The sequence below is a fragment of the Pyrus communis genome, chromosome 2 (assembly GCF_041283825.1).
Source record: "Pyrus communis isolate YQ-2024b chromosome 2, ASM4128382v1, whole genome shotgun sequence".
Taxonomy (NCBI): domain Eukaryota; kingdom Viridiplantae; phylum Streptophyta; class Magnoliopsida; order Rosales; family Rosaceae; genus Pyrus; species Pyrus communis.
The window spans coordinates 3,393,384-3,414,584 of NC_142566.1; the positions used below are offsets into that span (position 1 = coordinate 3,393,384).

Below are 21,201 nucleotides of genomic sequence, written 5' to 3' on the forward strand. Positions count from 1 at the left end.
CTAAATATAACGCACAAATAGCTCATAAAACTAACAATGTATTTGAAATGTGAGAAGAAACAAATGAATGTATAACCAATGTAGGGCATGTAAACCAAGACCCCTTCCTTTAAATCTTTTCATCCAAATAAAACCCTGCCCTCGGTTGGTCGATGTCATGAGATTTCATGTAATAAATTGAAATCTGCTGAGGAAACATGATCTGCATTTAAATATGGAAAAGAATACACCAAAAACTGATATAAATGATCTTTTTTGCCCTATTCTTCCTCGACATTTCGAGTTTGGTCGTTGTCTGGTCGTTTCTATAACTTAATGCGAATCATGTTCGCGGTTATTGAAGTGGCGGACGGCAGACCGTCTTTATTCCTCTGAAACCTTGAAAAATGTATAGGACAAAATTATGTTATTGATGCCATCCATTCTCGGATCTGTTTCGAACTCAGGGTCGATATAAAAGAACACCTGCAAAATGTAACGTGTCTTTCAGTACATCAATTTTGCTTCTAAGCAATTAGTATTTTAAGGCACACTACTTACAGGCATGTCAATCTGCTCCCCTGGAAGAAGTCGCTGCTCCTCGAAGCAAAAGCACTGTATTTTATTGAAGTAAACTGCAGCCTGGGAAAAGGGAACATTACGTTATCAGAACCCAGACATTCTAATGTGAAGTGCATGAAACTCCTAGAAGCTGGCTTTTAAGTTGTCAGATCGGAAAGGTTATTGAAAAATGTAATACCAAAACAATAGGCATGATTTTGGAACCGAAATAAAGTGAACATATGTTTACACTAGACGACTCCTAAATCACATTGTACCAGCAAATTTGCCACAATCTTATACAAACTTATAACCAAGCTGATGGACTGCTAAGATGGGGTTTCTCCGGAATCAAACAAATACAACTGATATTACTGTAAGCATTAACAATCCCGAAAAGAAATCCCGGCAAAGAGTCGAGAAATCACCCTTGAACACATCCCAACAATCTTGGAAAACTGTCATGGGAAAACCATCTGGACCAGGTTCTCACTAGCCCCTACCAGGATCAAGTGCAACCCAACTAATTTCTTCCTCATGATTTCAAAAGCTGCATATTCGATGGAAACTGGCACAAACCCATGATCCCTTGGCTTGTCATAAGTGCTCTTGATTTCACGAGATGCTTCTCATGACTAGTCATTTTCCCCACACAAATCTGCTTTCAATTCTAAGGCCACATTGACACATATTATCAATTGATACAGCAACAATTTGTCAAGGCATCTTTCAAATGTTTTGTTAGGCTGGCATTGATTTCATACAGTGTTTCTATTTGTTCCTTCACTATCCTCGGACCACTCTCTATGTCAAGAAATTACATCAATATAATAAACTATCTTCTGAAAGCCAAGAAAATGGAAACTTTCAATGCATTGTATAGAGCTATCTCAAGCTCATCCAAAAAAACCATTTTTTGTGTTACCACCTGTCTCTGGTTGCAAACTGTTGTAATTTTCAAGAAATCCTAAAACAACAGCACACTTCAACCTTCAGGTACCCTCTTATGACAGCATATTTCAACAGCTTAATTACCCCAAAGGTGCCATCTAAATTTAGTCAAGAAGCTTAGACCATCAAACCTCTCAAGATAATCAACATCAGAAGTAAAAATAAGTGAAAACTTCATTTCCATAAGATCTAGATAATCAAGGTTTATGGAACCCAATAAGAATAATAAATTGAGACACTGTTCATACTAGAGTCTAGAAATCCAATTCAAACAAGCATGACAAAGCACTAAAAGATAGATTATCAAGCAGTACCTTCATAGGGGTAACATTATATGTGGAGACACCAACTACTGGAGTTGAACTTCGATTTTCAGCAGTATAGAAAGCAAGTGCACTTTCTCCAGGTTTGACCCTTACCTTCCAGAAATAAAGCAAGAAGGTTACGGTAAAGCAACAAAATTGTAAAGTGAGCCTTTTCGTTGAAAAAAATGTTATGAAGATTAATAATGCATATACGAATAAATAAATATATTGTGAAAGGAAAAACCTCTCTTTGTGTAGGAATAAACTTCCATTGCATTCCATCAGCCACATCAGCATTGAACTGCACCACAATCTCCCTGCAAAAGGATGTCATATAGAAATCTAAATGCTGGCAAATTTATTCAACATAAGTCACAAAATTACACATCTTTGAGAACAACATCATTCCAAAGATGAATCCACTAATGAAATTCCGACTCATGATTCTAGAATAAGAAACAAAGGTTTTCATAATTATTTTTTTGAAAGTGAGTGAAACTCGTGTGTAATTGGGATACGGGTAGTGACCGAAAGAATTCATTTATGAATACTTAAGGCTTTGCAGGAGGGTAAAAAGCAACAACAAAATGAAACTTAAGGATTTACTAATTTCATAAAAATAAGAAGAGGACAAAGCTCAGTTACTTTAGAAGCAGAACGCGGACCTATTTGTGACTGTGCCATCCTTAGCATGCCGAGCAATCTTCTGTTCAACACTCTAAAGAAAGCAAAGGAGCAAACCACTGTTAAATCAAACAAATTCGGAATGAAAGAAACCCATATTACAGCCCGAAAAATCGAAAAGAATCAGACCTCACGGCGTTGGATAGTGCCTCCATACCCTGTAGCTTGGCAGAATCTTCTGTAGAGAGGAACAGCTGCATAACTGGCAGCCACCATTGCAAAAACCAAACCCGTCAAGTAGTAAAGCATCTTGCGTGATTTTCGTTGCGTGGCAGCCAGAGAAGAATAGGGTCTCTGGATCCTTCTCAACAGAGACTGAGATGCAAATGGTGAGAGTTGACTGCCACACTGGTTGAACGAGCTTAATTCAAAGCGCTGCCACATATTCTTACCACCATGGCTGAAATGCCTCTGATATGCACTAATGCTACTTCCACCTCCACTAAAATTACAATTGGGTATGCATCTGGATCATCAAATCAATGAAACAGCAAAAGATTCAAACTTGATACATGGCATTCACACAAGTTATCTTCACCAACTGCAATTTTAATCCCGGAAGCGATTTCCGCACTTTTTTTTTCCCGGATTCTGCATACTGCTATTTAATCCTTGCCATTTAATTGAATAATCCAATCGAGAATCAAGGGACAGAAATAAACAGGGTCTTGCGGAACGAGAAAAATGGTGTGCGGAAATCATGTCCTTTTAAGCAACGGAGATATTTACCTGAAGTGGAGAGTGAAAAGGTGTGAGCTGTTGAGGTAGGGTGAGAGGGGAAGAGCTCTCTTACAAACCCTAGACCATGACATGGTTGACGAGAGCGGATTTCAATTGATATTTAACACTGGCAGCATCTCTCCAACCAACAGACAGTAAGAAGATGATGATTCTGCAAAACCCTAATTTTGAAATTGGGGTTTGAAATTGGAGTTTTGCTTCAGCTCCCAGCAAAAATCGGAGCAAAAAAATTGAAAAAATAGAAGAAAAATGGCAGACCTGAAAATTGCCCAGAACCTGAACCGCCATTGAAATAGAAAGTTAATAAAAAAGAAATATTTTACACGTGTCGGGATATAACTGGTGTTTGGAAAGAAGGAATGTAGGCCTTTGGAACATTCACTTTCAAGGCCACACAACTCTTCCTCCTCCAACTCTCTCTCTCTCCGTCTCTTGCTGCGCCCCCGCCGCTGCAGCCCAGACGTGACAACTCCACCAACCTCCTCCGCCTTGCTATTTTCTAGACGTTCAAGCCCTATTTAGCTTCTCTTTGTCTGTGTGTTAGAGACGAAGATGAACGATCCAGCTCATGATTTTCATGAAGAAGAAGATGACCAGGGGGACATATTTCTTGATGAAGATGACATAATCCGCGAATCCGCTGTTGATGACGAAGGTCCTCATCCCCGTCTCTCTCTTTCTATATATAATATATATGTAAATGTATGTATGCATGCATTAATATATTTTGTGTAAAGAATAATATGTGAAATTTTTGTTAATTTGTGGTGGGTTGCAGATCTTCCTGATGCAGATGATCAAAGTGCTGGTATGCTTACTTCTCTAGAACCGATATTGTCTCCGACACTAATGATTTGTGTGAAATGGGTTTGGTTTTGTTTTTCCTCGTGGGTTAATTCCATTGATTTGGTATGGTATGTATGAATGTTTTATGGTGGTTTCAGATGAGCCTGATGACGATGACTCCGTTCACACGTTTACTGGCCATACGGGTAAGTGTCTCAGTTGTTGTGCTTCTTTCGGCGTTTCAGCTGCTACAGACATTATGGGTGTGTTTGAAAGTGCTTATGAGACCAATCTTTAGTAAAAATGCAAGTGAATCTTGGAAAAACACTTGAAGTGCTTCTTGCAAGAAGCATATAAATTGTACGCCTTTCAAAAAGCACTTCGAGTGAAACTCAACCGCGATAGCGGCAAATAGTTAGAGCCTTAGGCAGAAATGTTTTATATTTTTGCATTTTTATAACTTACTATTGTGGAGGGATGTCAGAATCTTCTATTGAAGGGATTTTCTTAAGGTGATTGTTGTAGACATCACTGAGATGAGATGCAAGGGTTAACATTTATTTCACTCTCTAGCCGCATTGATTTTGGGACTGTAGATTATTCTGCCCCTCGATGGAGTTATTGACAGTTGCTTTCTTGTGCTAGGAATAGGAAATAAAATATATATGATATGTTGCTGTTTATTTTATCTGCACATGAGTTGGTTAGGAAATAAATGTTGAGAATGAATTCCACATTGATGAGAGGAGGGACGTTGCATGTGCTTATAAGTAGTCGAGCTACTCCCCATATTGCCAATTGGTTTTATGGTAGAACCTCAACTTTTTCATGGTATTAGAACAGGTTGTCCCCCGTGTGAAGCCCAATGGCCACACATGCTCAATGTCACCCAAGTTGCGTTGTCCACGTCACCCTAGTTTGCATTGTCCACGTGTTAGGCTTGAAAATTCGCCACACTTGCGTGGGCGTGTTGAGAATGAATCCCACATTGATGAGAAGATTGACCTTGCTTGTGCTTATAGTTGGGCTACTCCCATTATTGCCTATTGGTTTTATGGTGGAACCTCAACTTCTTCAATAAAATCTGTATTAGATTTGGATCTAGCTTGATGCTTTTCCACTTAGGTCGGGCAATTCTATTTCTTGGATTACTTGAAGGTTTAGGGTTTCAACTATTTTCCTTTCCTTTCTGGGACAGGTGAGCTTTACACAGTTGTGTGCAGCCCAACAGATCCTGCTTTTGTTGCAACCGGGGGTGGAGATGACAGAGGGTTTCTTTGGAGAATTGGAGTAGGAGATTTTGCTTTTGAGCTCCAAGGTAGGTGTACAAGAGAATGTCTGCATACTTTACGTGCTCTTATGCTTTTGTCTGAACCCAATTTTATACTAGAAACCTAGCTCAAAAGTACCAAACTATGTACTCATTGGATCTTATGCCGTAGTTTAACTTCATCTACGCTACTCTGCAGGTCATAAGGATTCTGTTTCTAGTTTATCATTTAGTACTGATGGGAAGTTGCTTGCATCCGGAAGCTTGGATGGAACTATTCAAATTTGGGATGTAGCTTACGGAGTTGGAAAAAGAACTCTTGAAGGTCCTGGAGGGGGCATCGAGGTAAAACTTTTAGGCTCTATTTCTTACTGTGATTATACTTTACTTTATTAAAATTTAATATGAACTTTGTGATTCACAGTGGGTCAGGTGGCATCCTAGAGGGCATCTGGTCCTCGCTGGTTCGGAGGACTGCACGGTCTGGATGTGGAATGCTGACAGTGGTTCCTATCTTAATATGTTTTCAGGCCATGGTAGTAACGTGAGTTGTGGTGATTTTACCCCTGATGGTAACTATTCTTCATCATTGTACTTCTATCTGTCTGCTTCTCTCTCACTCCCTTGCTCTATTTTTTGTAAACTATTCTCATGCATTTAATTTATTTAACTGATTCAAAAAGCATTTCGACGTTGTTTAAACTGTCACTATTGTCTTTTGCCGCTTGCTTAAGGTAAAACAATATGCACTGGTTCTGCTGATGCAACTTTGAGAATATGGAATCCAAAAAGTGGCGAAAACATTCATGTCATACAAGGTAGTTATCTGATAACCTTCCTATGTTGTTCCTCTTACAAGTTAGTTGAAGTTTTGGAGCAAAACAATATAGAAAATGGGTAGTATGAACCCTTGATTGTTTTAACTTTTGAAAACACCTAGGAAGATATGAATGTGCTTGATCTGTTTGCTTACTCTACCTGTGACCAATTGATGTTGCAATGTTCCAACTTCATTAAGAAGCTACCAGTTCGTAACCATAATATGAGAGCAGAGAACCCCTAAACCAAACAATGATAAGGATGATACTCAGATGTTTTGTTGTATTATATCTGAGAAGAATGACATTCACATACAAGGTCTGAATTTCGGCCAATATACATGTTTTATCGGCGGAAATTTGAGTTATATTGGCCAAAATTTGAGTTTTCATTAGGTGTCACTGTCAACACAGAAACTTGGGTTGAAGCTCTGTCTTTTCATTCTTTCACCAAATTTGATTACCTTCATCTTCGTTTAGTTCTATCAGCTAACTTAAGTACCTTTTCTATCATGGTGCTAGCGTCTATCATCCTTATGTATCACGAGTTAGTTCCTGTGCAGCTCGGCATGCTAGTCCTGAGTTTTCAGCTTCTTTGCATAAACTGTGCAGACTAAATCTGTCATCTTATGCTGGTCTCAATATCTCGTTTTTATCTGACGCTAGTGAGTAGTGCCATATTTATCTTGCTAAAAGCTGGTAACGTTAACAGGAAATGAAAGACTGAACTGTTTTTTTTTCTGATATTCAGCAGTTTTGTCTATTTGAAACTTGTCGCAAAAACGGTATTTGTTTGTCCTCTTGTTGTAAACTTTTGACCTTTTCTGTCTTCTAGGTCACCCATACCATACTGCTGGTTTAACATGTTTGGCAATAAGCTCTGATTCAACTCTAGCTTATACTGGTGCTGAAGATGGTTCTATCCGTATCGTCAACATAACTACCGGAAAGGTATGATGTAATTTTGTTACACTACGATTCCTTAGTTGGTTAGTTCCTTGGTTTCACATCTAGAATTATCAGGCTTTTAATAGAATTCCTTTTTTCCCCATCAACAGGTTGTTAATTCCCTGGCTTCACATTCAGATTCTGTCGAATGCATCGGGCTTGCACCAAGGTACATCCAAGCCTCTCGGACAGTCAGATTGAACTGCAATTAATTATGATAGACTGCTGCAATTTTGGATTGATAAAAAGCTATTACTTGTTGACTTCTCACCTCCATCATTTCCCTCCTTCGTCCTAAATTACAAGGAAACTTTGTGTTGTATATATCTTTGCAGTTGCAATCAATGTGACTCTAAAGCATGTAGTAATCTTTCACTATACTCATAAATTAAATTGGGTATGGCAGTTCCCCTTGGGCTGCAACAGGAGGCATGGATAAGAAGCTTGTTATCTGGGACTTGCCTTCTTCATCGGCCCGTGCTACATGTGAACATGAGGTCTGTTGGAGTTTCTTCTTGTATAATATGTACCTTTCCGGTTCGTTCTAACATTCCGAGTTGTTACAAGCATGTTAGCTTCCAGCCAGTATCATTGTAGATTTTAAATTGCTGCAACTGTCTAATGGAAAAATCTTATTTGTTGGCAGGATGGAGTGACATGCTTGACATGGCTTGGTCAATCAAATTACCTAGCAACAGGTTGTGGGGATGGAAAGGTTCGAGTCTGGGACGGTCGCTCTGGGGATTGTGTTAGAACCTTCAGCGGCCACACCGAAACTATACAGTCTCTTTCCGTTTCTGCCAACCAAGAGTTTCTTGTTTCAGTATCTACTGATGGAACTGCCCGAGTTTTTGAGATTGCAGAATACAAGTGAGCAAAATATCCTACATAGTTTTGTAACAAGTACGGTCTTAGAGTTGTGCATTACTTAGAGAGTCTAGGCGCCCAATCTTAATCTTCCCAATGCCTAGTGATTTATCGAGGCGGTGGCTAGCCGCATAGTGCTTAGGCGGGGATTTTTAGAACAGTAGTTTTAGCCGTTCAATTCAATTTCAACAACTTTTAGATATTTTATTTTCATCTTAGATATTCATCTCGTATCATTCACTACTTCGCACTATTGAAGAATTTTCTCATTTTGTTATCGTTTCCTTTATAATTTGTTTTTCAATTCCATGGCTTGAAAATCTCTCACCCAAACATACTATGTCATAGATTGTTTGTGGCATGATCGGTTTTTTACTAACAATTCCCACGACAGTTAGTATTACAGACCAGAGATATTTCTTTTCACTTATAAGTTGAAAATATTAAATTCAAATCTTGTAAAATTGTGTGTTTGAAAAACAAAAAATAAAATGAAAATGAAAAACAATTTTCCACCGAAAAGAGAAGTCAGTCTAGTAGAAGCAAGCAATAATATTAACCTTGATGCACTCCCGCGCATTGGCTCTTTCTTCCTATACCAATTTCCACGAGTCCTATCAGTCGTTGATTCTTTCTTCCTGTACTAATTTCCACAAGTCCTGTCAGTTTCGTGGAAAAGTGAGCAATAATGTTGACCCTGATGCACTCCCACAAATTGGTTCTTGCTTCCCATACCAAATTTCCACAAGTCTTGTCAACGATAAATCTCCCAATTCAACGAAATTCCTATTTACACCGAAAGAAACAAGAAAACAAAAAACACGGTTTTGAGTAATTATATCACTGATCATGCCTGCCTTTTTGAGTCTTGACTTTTGCGGAAGCAGCACATGAAATATTTATGCTAAAGGCTAAGGCATATACATATAACAATTTTAAAGACAAAAAATCACTGTCATTTAGTACTACAGTCTAGGGTTAGGCTAGTGTAGATAATATCGTTTATTAAAAAAAATAGAAAGACAAAAAATCACTAAGTCAAGTTAATACATTTCCATTTGTTGGAAATATTGATTTTGTTCGTCACTTGTTGCCTCAACTGGTAATTTACGTGACTGTGAACATTTCTTTGTAACATAATTGAGACGAAATGATAAACGAAATGAAAAAACATAACTCATATTCAATCGAAACAAAAACAGTGAAAACGCGTCAAATACAAGTATGCAAGTCATAGTATATTACATTTTGATTTGGTTTATTATTTAACCAAACACATTACCAAGCTTTATTCACAGCCAACATACATTATTCTTACAAACTGTCGGGGGTTTTTCCATACCACACTGAGTCCTAACCATTTGAACCACCCTAGCTGAACTAAGATGGAGGGTGACAGAATCAGGTGCTTGAACAAACTCCTTCGTGCTTTAATTCTGGGGCTAACTTTACTACAATGTGTCAACCCTTCCCTTTCCCTTGGATTCAAAAATATTTCTTCAGGAGGAGTGATGAGGTGCATTGAGAGGGAAAGAGAAGCACTCCTTGCCTTCAAACAGGGCCTCGTGGATCACTACAATCTCCTCTCTTCATGGGGAAGAGAAGTCCACAAGCAAGATTGTTGCACATGGGCAGGCGTCCACTGCAGCAACCGAACCAACCATGTTACTCAACTTAATCTTGGATGGTCTTCTTCGCCTGAAGCTTACTCACAGTCACTTCAACAGAAAAGACACCCGCAGTATATCACTTATGCTTTTCAAGGTAAGATGATGAGTCCTAAACTGATTGAGTTGCATCATTTGAAATATTTGGACCTTTCGTGGATTAACTTCAATGGGACCCGACATCCAGATTTCATTGGTTCTCTTTCCAATTTAAGACACCTCGATCTCTCTTTTGCCTCTTTTGGTGGTCGATTTCCAAGTCAAGTTGGAAACCTTACCCACTTGCAATATCTTGATCTCAGCTTCAATTACTTTGCTAACGCAGAAAATCTCAATTCATGGCTACCTCATCTTTCTTCTTTAACATATCTGGACCTGAGTTGGAACAATCTCAGTAATGTTCCTGACTGGCTGGAAATAGTTAGCAAGCTCCCAAAACTTACAAACTTGACATTATATCAATGTGGTCTTCCTTCTCCTGCAATTCATTCCACTACTCTTTTTAACATGAATTCTTCAAAATATCTTACTCATGTTGATCTCCGTTTCAACCAACTCACATCTTCCATATTTGTATGGTTATCCAAAACCAATGCCAGCCTTGTTCATCTTGATCTCTCTTCTAACCAAATTGAAGGAGGGATTCCACAATCTTTTTCCAAGTTATGTAATCTGCAAATATTGGACCTCTCTGGCAACAATCTGAGTGGACAGCTTTCCTGGTTGGTTCAAATATTAATGTCTACATGTCCTGATCAAAACTCATTGGAGATTCTAAGCCTTTCAAGCAATCATCTTTCTGGATCAATTCCTAATCTCACAAAATATTCATCATTGAAAGAATTACTTCTCTGGTACAATCAATTAAGTGGAACAATACCTGAAAGCATTGGGCAAATGCCTAATCTGGAGCGTATAGACCTGAGTATGAATGCTCTGGAAGGTGTGGTTTCAGAAATTCATTTCTCTAAACTCTCCAGATTAAGGTATTTGGCTTTGTCCTCTAACTTGCTAGCTTTAAACTTCCATTCCGATTGGATTCCTCCTTTTCAGTTGGTCCATATATGTTTGAGGTCTTGCAAAATGGGTCCATATTTTCCAAAATGGCTTCGAACTCAGAACGAGTATGCATACCTCGATATTTCTGACGCTGAAATTGTGGATATCCTTCCAAGCTGGTTTTGGGGTATGACTCGTAACGTGACATATATCAATCTATCCAATAACCAGATTGGAGAAATGTTTGCAAATTTGACAGTGGATTTCGTATATCACCCCAAAGTACAGCTGAGTTCGAACCAAATTGAAGGTCCAATTCCCCCAACTCTAGCACGTGCGTCATGTTTGGATCTCTCTAATAATAAAATTTCAGGGTCGATTTCTATCTTGTGTGAAGCATACAATGGATTATTGTTTCTTAATCTCTCAAGCAACAATCTCTCTGGAGAACTTCCAGAATGCTTGACACATTTGGACAATCTAGTCATGCTTGATTTGAGTTACAATGCTTTTTCCGGGAAAATTCCATCCACAGTAGGCTCACTATATCAAATGAAAACGTTGAAATTAAGAAGCAACAGATTTGTTGGAGAGTTTCCTTCATCCTTCAAGAACTGCACCAGTTTACAGGTTATTGATGTTGGATACAATAAATTATCAGGACACGTACCAAAATGGTTAGGGGTTAGCCTTCAGAACTTGGTTATCCTGATGCTTTCCTCTAATAACTTCAACGGAAGCATGCCGTCTGAACTATGCCGTCTAACAAACATTCAAAACTTGGATGTGTCTAACAACAACATCTCTGGAACAATACCAAAATGCCTCAACGATTTGACTGTTCTGGCACAAAAAGGAAATTCATCTCCGATCCTTCAACATTTGTACCAAAGAGATGATTTTTTTGATGGCGTTGGTTATATGGATGATGCAACATTCGTATGGAAGGGAAGAATGCACTCGTATAGAAACACTTTGGGACTTGTGAAGAGAATTGATTTCTCGAGCAATAGATTAACGGGGGAGATTCCAAGTGAAATCACGGATCTTGTTGGGTTAGTTTCTTTAAACTTATCGAGAAACGGATTGACAGGTGAGTTACCTGCAAAGATTGGAAAGTTGCAATCATTGGATGCACTTGATTTGTCAAGAAACCTGATACATGGCAGAATTCCAACAAGCCTTGCTCAGATATATGGTCTTAGTGTCTTGGACTTGTCATGCAACAACTTTATTGGCAAAATTCCAACAGGCACTCAGCTCCAAAGTTTTGATCCCTCTGATTATGCTGGAAATCCCCAGCTGTGCGGACCTCCACTTCCAAAGATGTGTGGTGATCAACAGGAAACTCCAATCTCAAGCAACGAAGAAGAAAAGGATGAGCTTATAACATGGGGATTTTACGTCAACATGGCGCTTGGCTTTATTGTTGGATTTTGGGGAGTTTGTGGCAGTCTGATTTTTATCAGGCCATGGAGATACTCGTACTTCAGGTTCTTGAATACCTTGAATGATTGGTTTTATGTGAGGGTGATTTTGATCAAGCGGCACTTCAATTAAGCAATGGTACGTAAATGTGATTTATTTATTTTTCTTAAATTAAGTGATATGCATGCATGTCTTCATAAGGTCTTTCTGATTAATTTGGTTGTGTTCTTCAAAACTTAATTATGCATGCTTTTTTATTTTTATTTTCAGCGCCTTCTGAGACAACACAAAAGGGTTCACTTCACTGGAAGAGCTTCACGGGCCTTATCTGTTTTAAGTTTTCAAGTATTGAGTTGTCATAATAAGGAACTTTACTTCTAAATGTCCTTGGCAGATGATTTGTTAGTATAAATTGTTTGTACGAAGTTTATGTTTACGTTTACTTTATCAAGACCTTTCTGCAGTATATGTTTTGAATCATGATATTTACTAAAGAAATTCAGTTAATTCTGGATTGCATATGATTGTTTTGTTTGCCGTAAATTTTAGTTCAAGGGATTGGTTGCAGTCTTGGGCATATGTCTATCAATGATCAGACGACGATCAACAAACTAATTATTATTTTTTTCATCAGAAATAATACACCAGGAACCCTATATGCTTTCTGTACACAAATTACAAGCTTTTGAATGACATCCTTCCTACCAACGTTTTTTACGACTTTCTATTTTTCCTTTCCATTTTGTCAAAGAAATTTATATGCTCGAATCATTTGACGCATGGGAAATCAATTCAAATAAAACAATTCAAATACAATATTTACTGCTGGTAAATGACAAAATCTAAACCGTGGAAATGATGAAGCTTTGGCTCCAGTGGTTTTAAACCGTATGATCGATCGAAGGATACATAAGCTGAGAGCCAAACCGAGAGAAGTGGCAAACTAGGCACCTGGTCGAGCGGCCTAGATTTTCACTTCTGTCCAGCTGCTGTGCTCCTTTTGGATTCAAGCATAGTACCTCCTTAAGTGCAGCTTACGCTTCAATGTCCATTCCAAGGGCCGAAAGGGCAACAGCCTAAGATAACATGCAATGGGCCAAACTGGGGAAACTACTAGTGCTTGCATTGCATCGTTTGTAGCTTCCTGAGGCTTTGTCACTCATGAGATAAGACAAACTATGGCGGGCAAAAATTGTTGGAGAAACCATCGTTCCAACACCAATGAACTGAAAGCGAAATAGAACCGTCAGCAACGATAAAACATGCAGAGAAAGCAGCAATTAAGGATTTACTAATTTTTCTTTTCTTTCAGTTTTGTTGTTTTTATTGGTCATGCAAGTAGAGTTACTAAGTTCAGATACTCTAAGATACCTTAAACTACCGATTTTGTTTCTTCAATTCTTCCAATCATGAATTAGAAGATAAAATGTAACGATCGTATTCTAACTGGAAATCTAACGCCAAACAAAATTCCGTACGAAGCTGCGTTTAGTAATTTATTTTAACAGGTCAGGTAAAGAACATCCTATTGAAGGCCAAATTCGGATATCGGTAGGAACATGAAAGCAACTCTTATCAAACCTCTACTCAGAATTTCCCACAAGTATCATAATAAGAACCTAACCTGTGAATAACACTCAATTGTGGTTCTGAAGTCCTAGTGCTTAAAAGCAGAATCCCCACATTTCTTTGAATCTAATGATTCCTGCATTTGGTCAGTTCACATTTGGAACGAGAGCTGCAGTGGAACGTAACTATTGAGAAGGCTAAATATATATACAACACAACTTATTAGATACTTCTCCATTAATTAAACAAAAATACGACCTCATTTGTCAATCCATCGTCTTTATAGCCGATATTCTCTAGGATATCATGTATAGCAGTCAAATCCCTTCCTGAGCAGGCTTCACTGAGTGGTGAAAGAGAAGACCAGGAGGTACCATGTGGGATACAAGGTACAAGGTTCTGTATTAATACAAATAATGAATCGGTAGATAGTTAGATTCGAGCTTACACAAATTGGTCAGATTGAGTCCAGTGAAAAGAAGATAACATACGAATATATTGCTTACAAGATTGCACCAAAATATAGATCTAGAAACAATTGCGTGAAGATTTTTAACAGTTGAACTATGCTCTCGGGGTAAAGTTGATAAAAACAATGTTGTATTTAAATAAAAATATTTTCATGGATGTCAGGTGAGCACAAAAAACTAAGAAAACATGTTATCATTTGTTGCAGTCCTATTAGATTATGAATGTGATCGTGCAAATCTTATCATATCTCTTAGACTGGATCTTATCTTATTAGAATTGTAACTCTATTAGGATAATGAATTTACATTCCCTACTATTATAAATAATTTTACTTTCCGTACTCCTATAAGTTTATAAATAAAGGCACAGTTGAGTCTCTTTTCTTAAATCACATTTTCTCCAGGTTTTTACAATCGCAACTTTGGCTTCGTCGTAAACAGTCAAATCTATATGGTAGAAAGATCGCTTTGGGAGTCTTGAGCAATCAAATACCAAAACATTTGTAATTATAGAGTGGTAACTACACAAGCAGAGAAACCTACCCAAAATCTCGCTCACATTGTCGTTTTGCTAAAAAGACGTGAACAAAATCGACTAAAAGCGAAAACAAAATATACCCAACTAGGCCAGTTGCACAACCCAAAATTTGTGAGCTCAAATTGCACACATTAGAAATTAAATTGTGAACCCAAAGAATAATTTTTCATGTTCTCGCTGTTAGGCAGCAGGGAAAGTGGCCACCATGGCCGTCCGTCCTCCTCACCAGCCTTTCGGCTTCTGAGTTAATCGTGATGGTTGTGCTTTTGCTTTCGCTTGGATTCTCCGGAAAGAAAGCGGGTTTAGAGATGGAGACTTTTGTGGAAAAGCATCCTTTCGAATTCACTTTGTGGGGATCTCCATATCCTATCCATTCATCGTATATTGTACGATCAATTTTCGTCAGATACTATTTGTGTTTAATTTTAAATTAAAAAAAATTAAATAATTTATGACCGTACGATATACAATGAACTGCTAAAATGTGGGGTATCTCTAGGATACACACAAAGTGGATCCGGATGGAATCCAACACGGGTTTTAGAGACAGTGATTAAGTGAGGGTATATGGGACTTGGATTGTCTGCCCTCCCCATCACATACCATTCTCATCCCCTCCTATATTTTGTGATTACGGTTAAGCCACGTCAACATTTAATATTCCAATTGCTTTTTATTTTATTATTTCTGTAAAAAAAAATTAAAAAAAAAATATCAATGTTAAATGTTGACGTGGCTTAACCGTGACCATAGAAATAGGAGGGGATAGGAAGGGTATGAAATGGGAAGGGCAGACAATCCAAGTTCGGGTATATGTACATCACTTTTAAGCACACCTAACAACTTTCATCATGCTTGTTCTTATTAAATACAATTTTTAAAATTTAAGGATTGTTATTAGCTATTCAAAATTCTCACTGTACACTCCAAACTTTCTATATTTAAGAAAAATACATTTACGAGTAGAGACGCAACTCGGGCAAATTGGGCAAGTTAGATGGTCAACCCAACCCTAACCCAACCTTTCTAATTCGGGTTTGGTTGAGTTCGGTTTCATGGGGATTTATTCGGGTTCGCGTTTGCCCAATTTTATCAAATTTAATCTTCTAACACATTACTTTATAAGATAAATCTCAAATTCTGAACCAAGTAATGCAAAACTATTTAAAATTCAATTTTACACATCACCATCCATAAAAATAATAAACCAAATAGAGTGGGACACATTTCTAAAGTTTCAACCATACAAAGTTAAAATTAAATGACAAGACAATACTAATGTTTTAACCAAAAGAAACATAAAAGCAACACTATTGTTCATTGTTCAAATGAAAAGCAAACAATAAATTTCAGGTATAGCCATCCCAAACTTGTATCTAGCGTATTTAATACAAAGTGAGATGGGTAATATGTGCATGAGTAATTTGGGTTAAAAATTTGACTGGGTTTGGGTTGACATGGACGAGCAAATCATCAACCCAACCCAATAGGGGTGGGTTCGAAAGACTGAAAACTGAAAATAACCGAACTTAGCACCAAATCGAAACCGAAATAAACCGAACCGAAGAAAAATCAAACTGAACCGAATTCTAAACCCATTTAAACAAGTTTTATGATATTTAACTAACCCTTACTAACAAATACATTACACTGTGTACATGTGCAATTAGTTTAAGGATTTGCTATTGTTTTTTATTGCCAACTGCTTAAAGATGAAATGGATTTTGGCAGGAGCCAATTGTCACAACCCAGTCCGGGCCCCAACCACATCCCAGGCTCGACTCCATCGTAGCACGATATTGTCTGTTTTGGGCCCCAACCTCGACCGAAATCAAGGCGTGCTGACCGTCACGCCTTGATTTCGATCGGGGTGTGTCACAATTGCTTAACTAATACACGGTATGAAATGGATTCTATGTTAATTTCCCATTGCATATAATTATTTACATTGTTTTATCATTTCTGGTACTGAAATATATGCATCTTCCCTTATTTTTGGTAATGGAATAAATATGCATATGACCTCCCCTTGAAGTTTCAACAATGCATACATTAGTGATATAGTGTACCAAGCAACGGTGTTAGACTTATTGAAAAAGATATATAAAAAAATTAAAAAAAAAACCGAATATAAACTGAACCGACAAAAACCAACCTAAGTCAAACTGAACTAAAAAAATGAAAGAAAAATCAAACCGAATAGAAACTTCGGTTCGGTTTTCGGCTTCGGTAAAAAAACCGAACAGAAATGAACCGAACCCGCTCGTACAACCTAATAAATAATTAACTTGAGGTTGGGTTGGGTTTGGGCGGGTTTTTACTTCATTCTAACCTCTCGATCGGGTTTGAAATCGGGTTGGGCATGAGCGAATTTGGGTTGACTCAACCCATGTTGCACCCCTTCTTGTGAATAATGCAAAATGAAATTTTCGGAGTGCTAATAACAGTTTTTAAAATTTTTTATAACAAACTTGGGATGAAAATACATTAAGGAGCAAGGTGAAGCCACTCAAAAAGGGGGATTTTCTTTAAATCCTTGATATTAATCTTTTAGCACAAAATCGAAAATGTTTGAAGAGCCTTTTTTTTTTTTTTCAAACCTCGTCATCCTTGCATTTTAATTTAGAAAAAAATAAAATAAAATAAAATCATTTCTCTCCCACTTTTCTCCTTTTCATATATATTTTTTTTAACTTTTATATTTGAATCTAGTAAATTATAAAATAAAGTAAAAGCCCATTTTGCTTCCAATTCCATTTTGTGCTTTCTTCCCCTCCCAACAATGAAAAACCGTGAGGTGAGGTTTCAAGATAGCTTCCATGGCTATGTGCTCAATTCTCCCCCATCAAGACTTAGTTTTCCCGCTAGGGTTCATGTGGTGGATAAAATCTCGTGTTTAAATTTAGGTACGTTTGAGATCGTAGTTTGAAGTTTTCCAACAGTTTGGACGGGAGGAGGTGTGTGCTCGCGCCGGGCTTTGCTCTTTTTTGTCTTTTTATTTTTATATTTTTATTCTCTTGTTTTTATTATTAAATAAAATTATTAGATGATTTAATTTGATTAAAAATGTAAAAATTAGAAGTTCTTTATATTAATTTTTCTTAAAAAGAAAATAAATAGTGACGTCACTCAAAAAAAATTTGACTCTCGTTCTTTAGACCAACCTGCGCCCTGGAAGTCGAAGGTATAAAGAGTAAATACGATCGATGGCGATTGATACCATCCCTTCAAATCAGAGTTGTTAAGCTTTCATCAATTAGTCTAATTAATCAAATGGAACCTGCCATTTTTCCAAACACAGACCCGAGCTTGGTTCTAAAACTGTAAAATAAATGGAAATAGATAAAATCTAAATATAAAAAGGCAAATTGGCACCAGGATGCATATAAATTATTCACAGTAATTAATTAAAGAATTAAACCATGATGTACATAATATATAACATGTATCAAGCGAAATGTACTTGGTTGCGCTTTGAAACGCTCCCATTCGACAAAAGGACAAGTAGCCATCACCTAAACAAGAGTTCTTCGCTAGGACTGTGGAGACGACCCTCGGAATCGGTCATTGGTAGAAGAACCCGAACCGAGCAGCCTCGCTGGGCAGCCATACTCATATAACAGTACTTGTCAAAAGATGCAAATGTTCCAAAACGGCAAATTTTGCACTTCCCTTCTCAAAGATGCAACACTTCTCAGACAATCTAGTTTGAGCCCCAAACTGTTGCACAAACAACAGAAAGAAACACCATGTAGAACACAAGAAACTCGGTTTGGTGACGTTACTTCTACGCAATTTTTTTAGTTCATGGGTTTTCATACAGTTTTTGCATCTATCAGAGAGCAGAAAACAAAATAAGGAAACTTGCCAGCTTCCTATCGACTTTGCACAATGAAGTTGAAACGTAGAGCTAAGCAGGAAAACTCACTAAAATATGTATGATAAACTCACTATGACAGAAAATACAACCTCGTTGCATTCTGGTACCAAAGATAATCATTCCAGAGACGTTGGACAGATGCAGTCGGCTAGAGAACAAACATGCACCATCACCTTCGAATAAAAAACCCAGCAATTGACTAGAACATGGTCGGAAGGCACATTATGAACAGGGTAATAAATGAAACATCAGTCTAAAGCATGGCAGCACCACGATGTTAAAAACAAGACTTTCGAGAATAATCGCTAATAACAAGTACAAGAGCGAGAGAGAGAGAGAGAGAGAGAGAGAGAGAGAGAGAGAGAGAGAGAGAGAGGAAAGAACGAATGATAATATTGACTACGCAGAGAAGAGATATACATCACTAGCCAACTGACATAATGACCTAATATTTCAAAGTTACTTAAAACATTATCCACAAAACCTAGTTAATTTTCAGCTATAACCCGATTTAACTGAACACTTGGAGTAACAGCAAGCAATTCCACCCTTAACAATCATGACTTGGAAAGCGATCAAAGAAACAATTCGCAAAAATGAGCGAACTTGATGCATATATCCCATAATTTTCCCAGGCAATTCACAAATACCATTTAATTAGACAACGGATTTATTCATCCAAACAGAGTGAAACTAAATACAAAGGAGCAGACCCGACTTCCAACTTCGTCTTGATTGGATATACAATCGATTGAAAAGTAAAAACAGTTTGAGCAATTATTCACCAAGAAGTAAAATTTGGATAGAAATTAAGCATTCATGTTAAAACCCCCCACGTTAATGGTAAAATTTCGGCATTACAAAAGTCAAAATAGCACAAGCCAACAACTAGAAACACTAAGTAAATCCATATAAGATCAAAAGTGGATTGACTTGCGAAAATTGTACCACAAATCCAAGTCGAACAAGTAATTATGATAACGAAGAGTAGTTCACCGAAGTAGTAGACTTAAATTTTGTTGAAGGCAACAATGTCGCAGCTCTGAATATACTCGTTGCGGGGCTCCGCGGTAAGCTGCTCTTCGATGAGGTCATCGACGGAAACAAGGTCGTCGACAATGGTGAGCATGATCTGCAACTTCTTGATCCCATAACCAACAGCAACCAATTTCGATGCGCCCCAGAACAGACCCTCCTTCTCGACACTCCGAACAGCCTCCTCGAGCTTCTTCATGTCAGTCTCATCGTCCCAAGGCTTGACATCCAAAAGAACAGAGGATTTCCCACTCTCCTTCTTCTTGGTAGACGCCTTTTTGGCTGCCGCCATCTCCGCCTCGGCCTTCTTGTCCTCCTCGGTTTCATCTCCAAAAAGGTCCAAATCGTCATCGTCATCGCCTCCAGCAGCGGCAGCAGGAGCAGCAGCCTCAGCCTTGCCGCTGCTGACTCTCACTCCGGCAGCCTTGCCGGGGAAGGTTGCAGCGAGTTGGGCTGAAATGCCGTCGTACCACTTGCTCACATTGTCAAATGAACCGGCAGGCTTTTCCAGCACGGCGGCGTACACCTTGATGTCATCGAAAGTCAGCTTGTCTCTGAGATTGGGATGAGAAGTGAATTATTCGTCAAATTTTTATATTTATTTATACCAAAAACCCAAAAACCAAAAATAAAGTAAAATCCAAGCGGAAAAAAAAAAAAATATATATATATATATATATATATATATATTATATCGAACAGAAAAAAAAGTAAGAAGAAAGAAGAAATTGTTACCCGGAGATGTAAGATTTTCCGGCGAGGAACTCCTCGAGGGACTTGAGACCGGCCTCGGTGTAGAGATCTGAGAAGGTGATGGCCATGGCGATCCGCAAGAGAGTTGGAGAGAATCGGCTAAAGACAGAGAAGTTGGGTCGAACGAGAACGGGAGTGAAGTGAATTATTATAGCCGGCTATTTATATTATCATGGGCTGGGAATAACCCTAGATGAGCACGAGTAGGAATAACTACTTTAGATATTTTCTAAGATTTTTTATGTGATTCTACTATTCTAAAATGTTCTATTTTCGACTAGTATAAATATATCATTTTAGGATTCATTTCTAGTAATACAGTTCGCAAATTTATTATGTTGCTTACTGCTTAATTTTTAATATTGCTTACTAACTTGATTGTCGAAGAGTCTTTGATCGGCCTCCAGTTTTGGCTTACTCACAGTTGTTTGTTCTGTTATAAGTAAACAAATTTCAGTATCTCCACCTTTTACGACGGTGCATAAATTTCGTACTAACACTCTCAATATTGATTCCCAATGAAATCTCAAATCCCCAAATCCTTCCTAACTCTAATCGAGACCTGCACAAGCCTTCAACGTCTGAAGCAAATCCACGCCAAATCCATAATCTTAGGCTGTTCTACAACCAATCCATCAGGGACAGCTCGTAAGGGTTTTTATCACAAATGATCCCTGAAAGTGACCCTCACCATCAAGATGGTCCTTGAAATTAAAAATCAATCAATGTAGTCCTTAAAAATAGGTGTCGCAAATCAATGTGGTTTTTCGGTCACAATTCTGCTAAAAAGTTCGTTAAGTACTAATGTGGCATATAAATGGGCCCCATAAGATTTACGGGTTTTATCACAAATGGTCAGTGAAATTGACCCACCATCAAGACAGTCCCTGAAATTAACTCACACCATCAATATGGTCCCTGAAATTGAAAATCAAACAATGTAGTCCCTGAA

The 21,201-nt window shown here is 37.9% G+C and overlaps 4 protein-coding genes across 5 annotated transcripts; 2 read left to right on the forward strand and 2 right to left on the reverse strand.

Annotated features, from left to right (window-relative positions):
• Positions 1-18: 18 nt before the first annotated feature.
• On the reverse strand, positions 19-3,351 carry LOC137746810 (cytochrome c oxidase assembly protein COX11, mitochondrial). Its single transcript, XM_068486820.2, has 7 exons — positions 3,210-3,351; positions 2,610-2,946; positions 2,462-2,514; positions 2,041-2,113; positions 1,806-1,910; positions 541-621; positions 19-465 (listed from the first exon to the last, which is right to left on the reverse strand). Exons 1-7 carry the CDS (start codon positions 3,290-3,292, stop codon positions 364-366), a joined length of 834 nt encoding a protein of 277 aa, XP_068342921.1. The 5' UTR covers positions 3,293-3,351; the 3' UTR covers positions 19-363.
• A 136-nt stretch (positions 3,352-3,487) lies between these two features.
• LOC137746811 (uncharacterized) lies at positions 3,488-8,187 on the forward strand. 2 transcript variants are annotated; one of them, XM_068486821.2, is made up of 11 exons: positions 3,488-3,876; positions 4,000-4,029; positions 4,166-4,213; positions 5,206-5,325; positions 5,477-5,622; positions 5,702-5,849; positions 6,012-6,095; positions 6,931-7,046; positions 7,154-7,212; positions 7,450-7,540; positions 7,690-8,187. In XM_068486821.2, exons 1-11 carry the CDS (start codon positions 3,774-3,776, stop codon positions 7,915-7,917), a joined length of 1,173 nt encoding a protein of 390 aa, XP_068342922.1. In that variant the 5' UTR covers positions 3,488-3,773; the 3' UTR covers positions 7,918-8,187. The 2 variants fall into 2 exon arrangements, with proteins under 2 accessions (XP_068342922.1, XP_088537690.1); XM_088681564.1 differs by lacking the exon at positions 5,206-5,325 and having other exon boundaries at positions 3,585-3,876.
• Positions 8,188-9,191: 1,004 nt separating this feature from the next.
• LOC137748882 (receptor-like protein EIX1) lies at positions 9,192-12,525 on the forward strand. The gene is made up of 2 exons (XM_068489074.2): positions 9,192-12,142; positions 12,275-12,525. The coding sequence occupies exon 1, from the start codon at positions 9,296-9,298 to the stop codon at positions 12,134-12,136; it is 2,841 nt and encodes a 946-aa protein (XP_068345175.1). The 5' UTR covers positions 9,192-9,295; the 3' UTR covers positions 12,137-12,142; positions 12,275-12,525.
• Positions 12,526-19,258: 6,733 nt separating this feature from the next.
• On the reverse strand, positions 19,259-20,429 carry LOC137748371 (elongation factor 1-beta 2-like). The gene is made up of 2 exons (XM_068488518.2): positions 20,232-20,429; positions 19,259-20,050 (listed from the first exon to the last, which is right to left on the reverse strand). Exons 1-2 carry the CDS (start codon positions 20,315-20,317, stop codon positions 19,471-19,473), a joined length of 666 nt encoding a protein of 221 aa, XP_068344619.1. The 5' UTR covers positions 20,318-20,429; the 3' UTR covers positions 19,259-19,470.
• Positions 20,430-21,201: the final 772 nt, after the last annotated feature.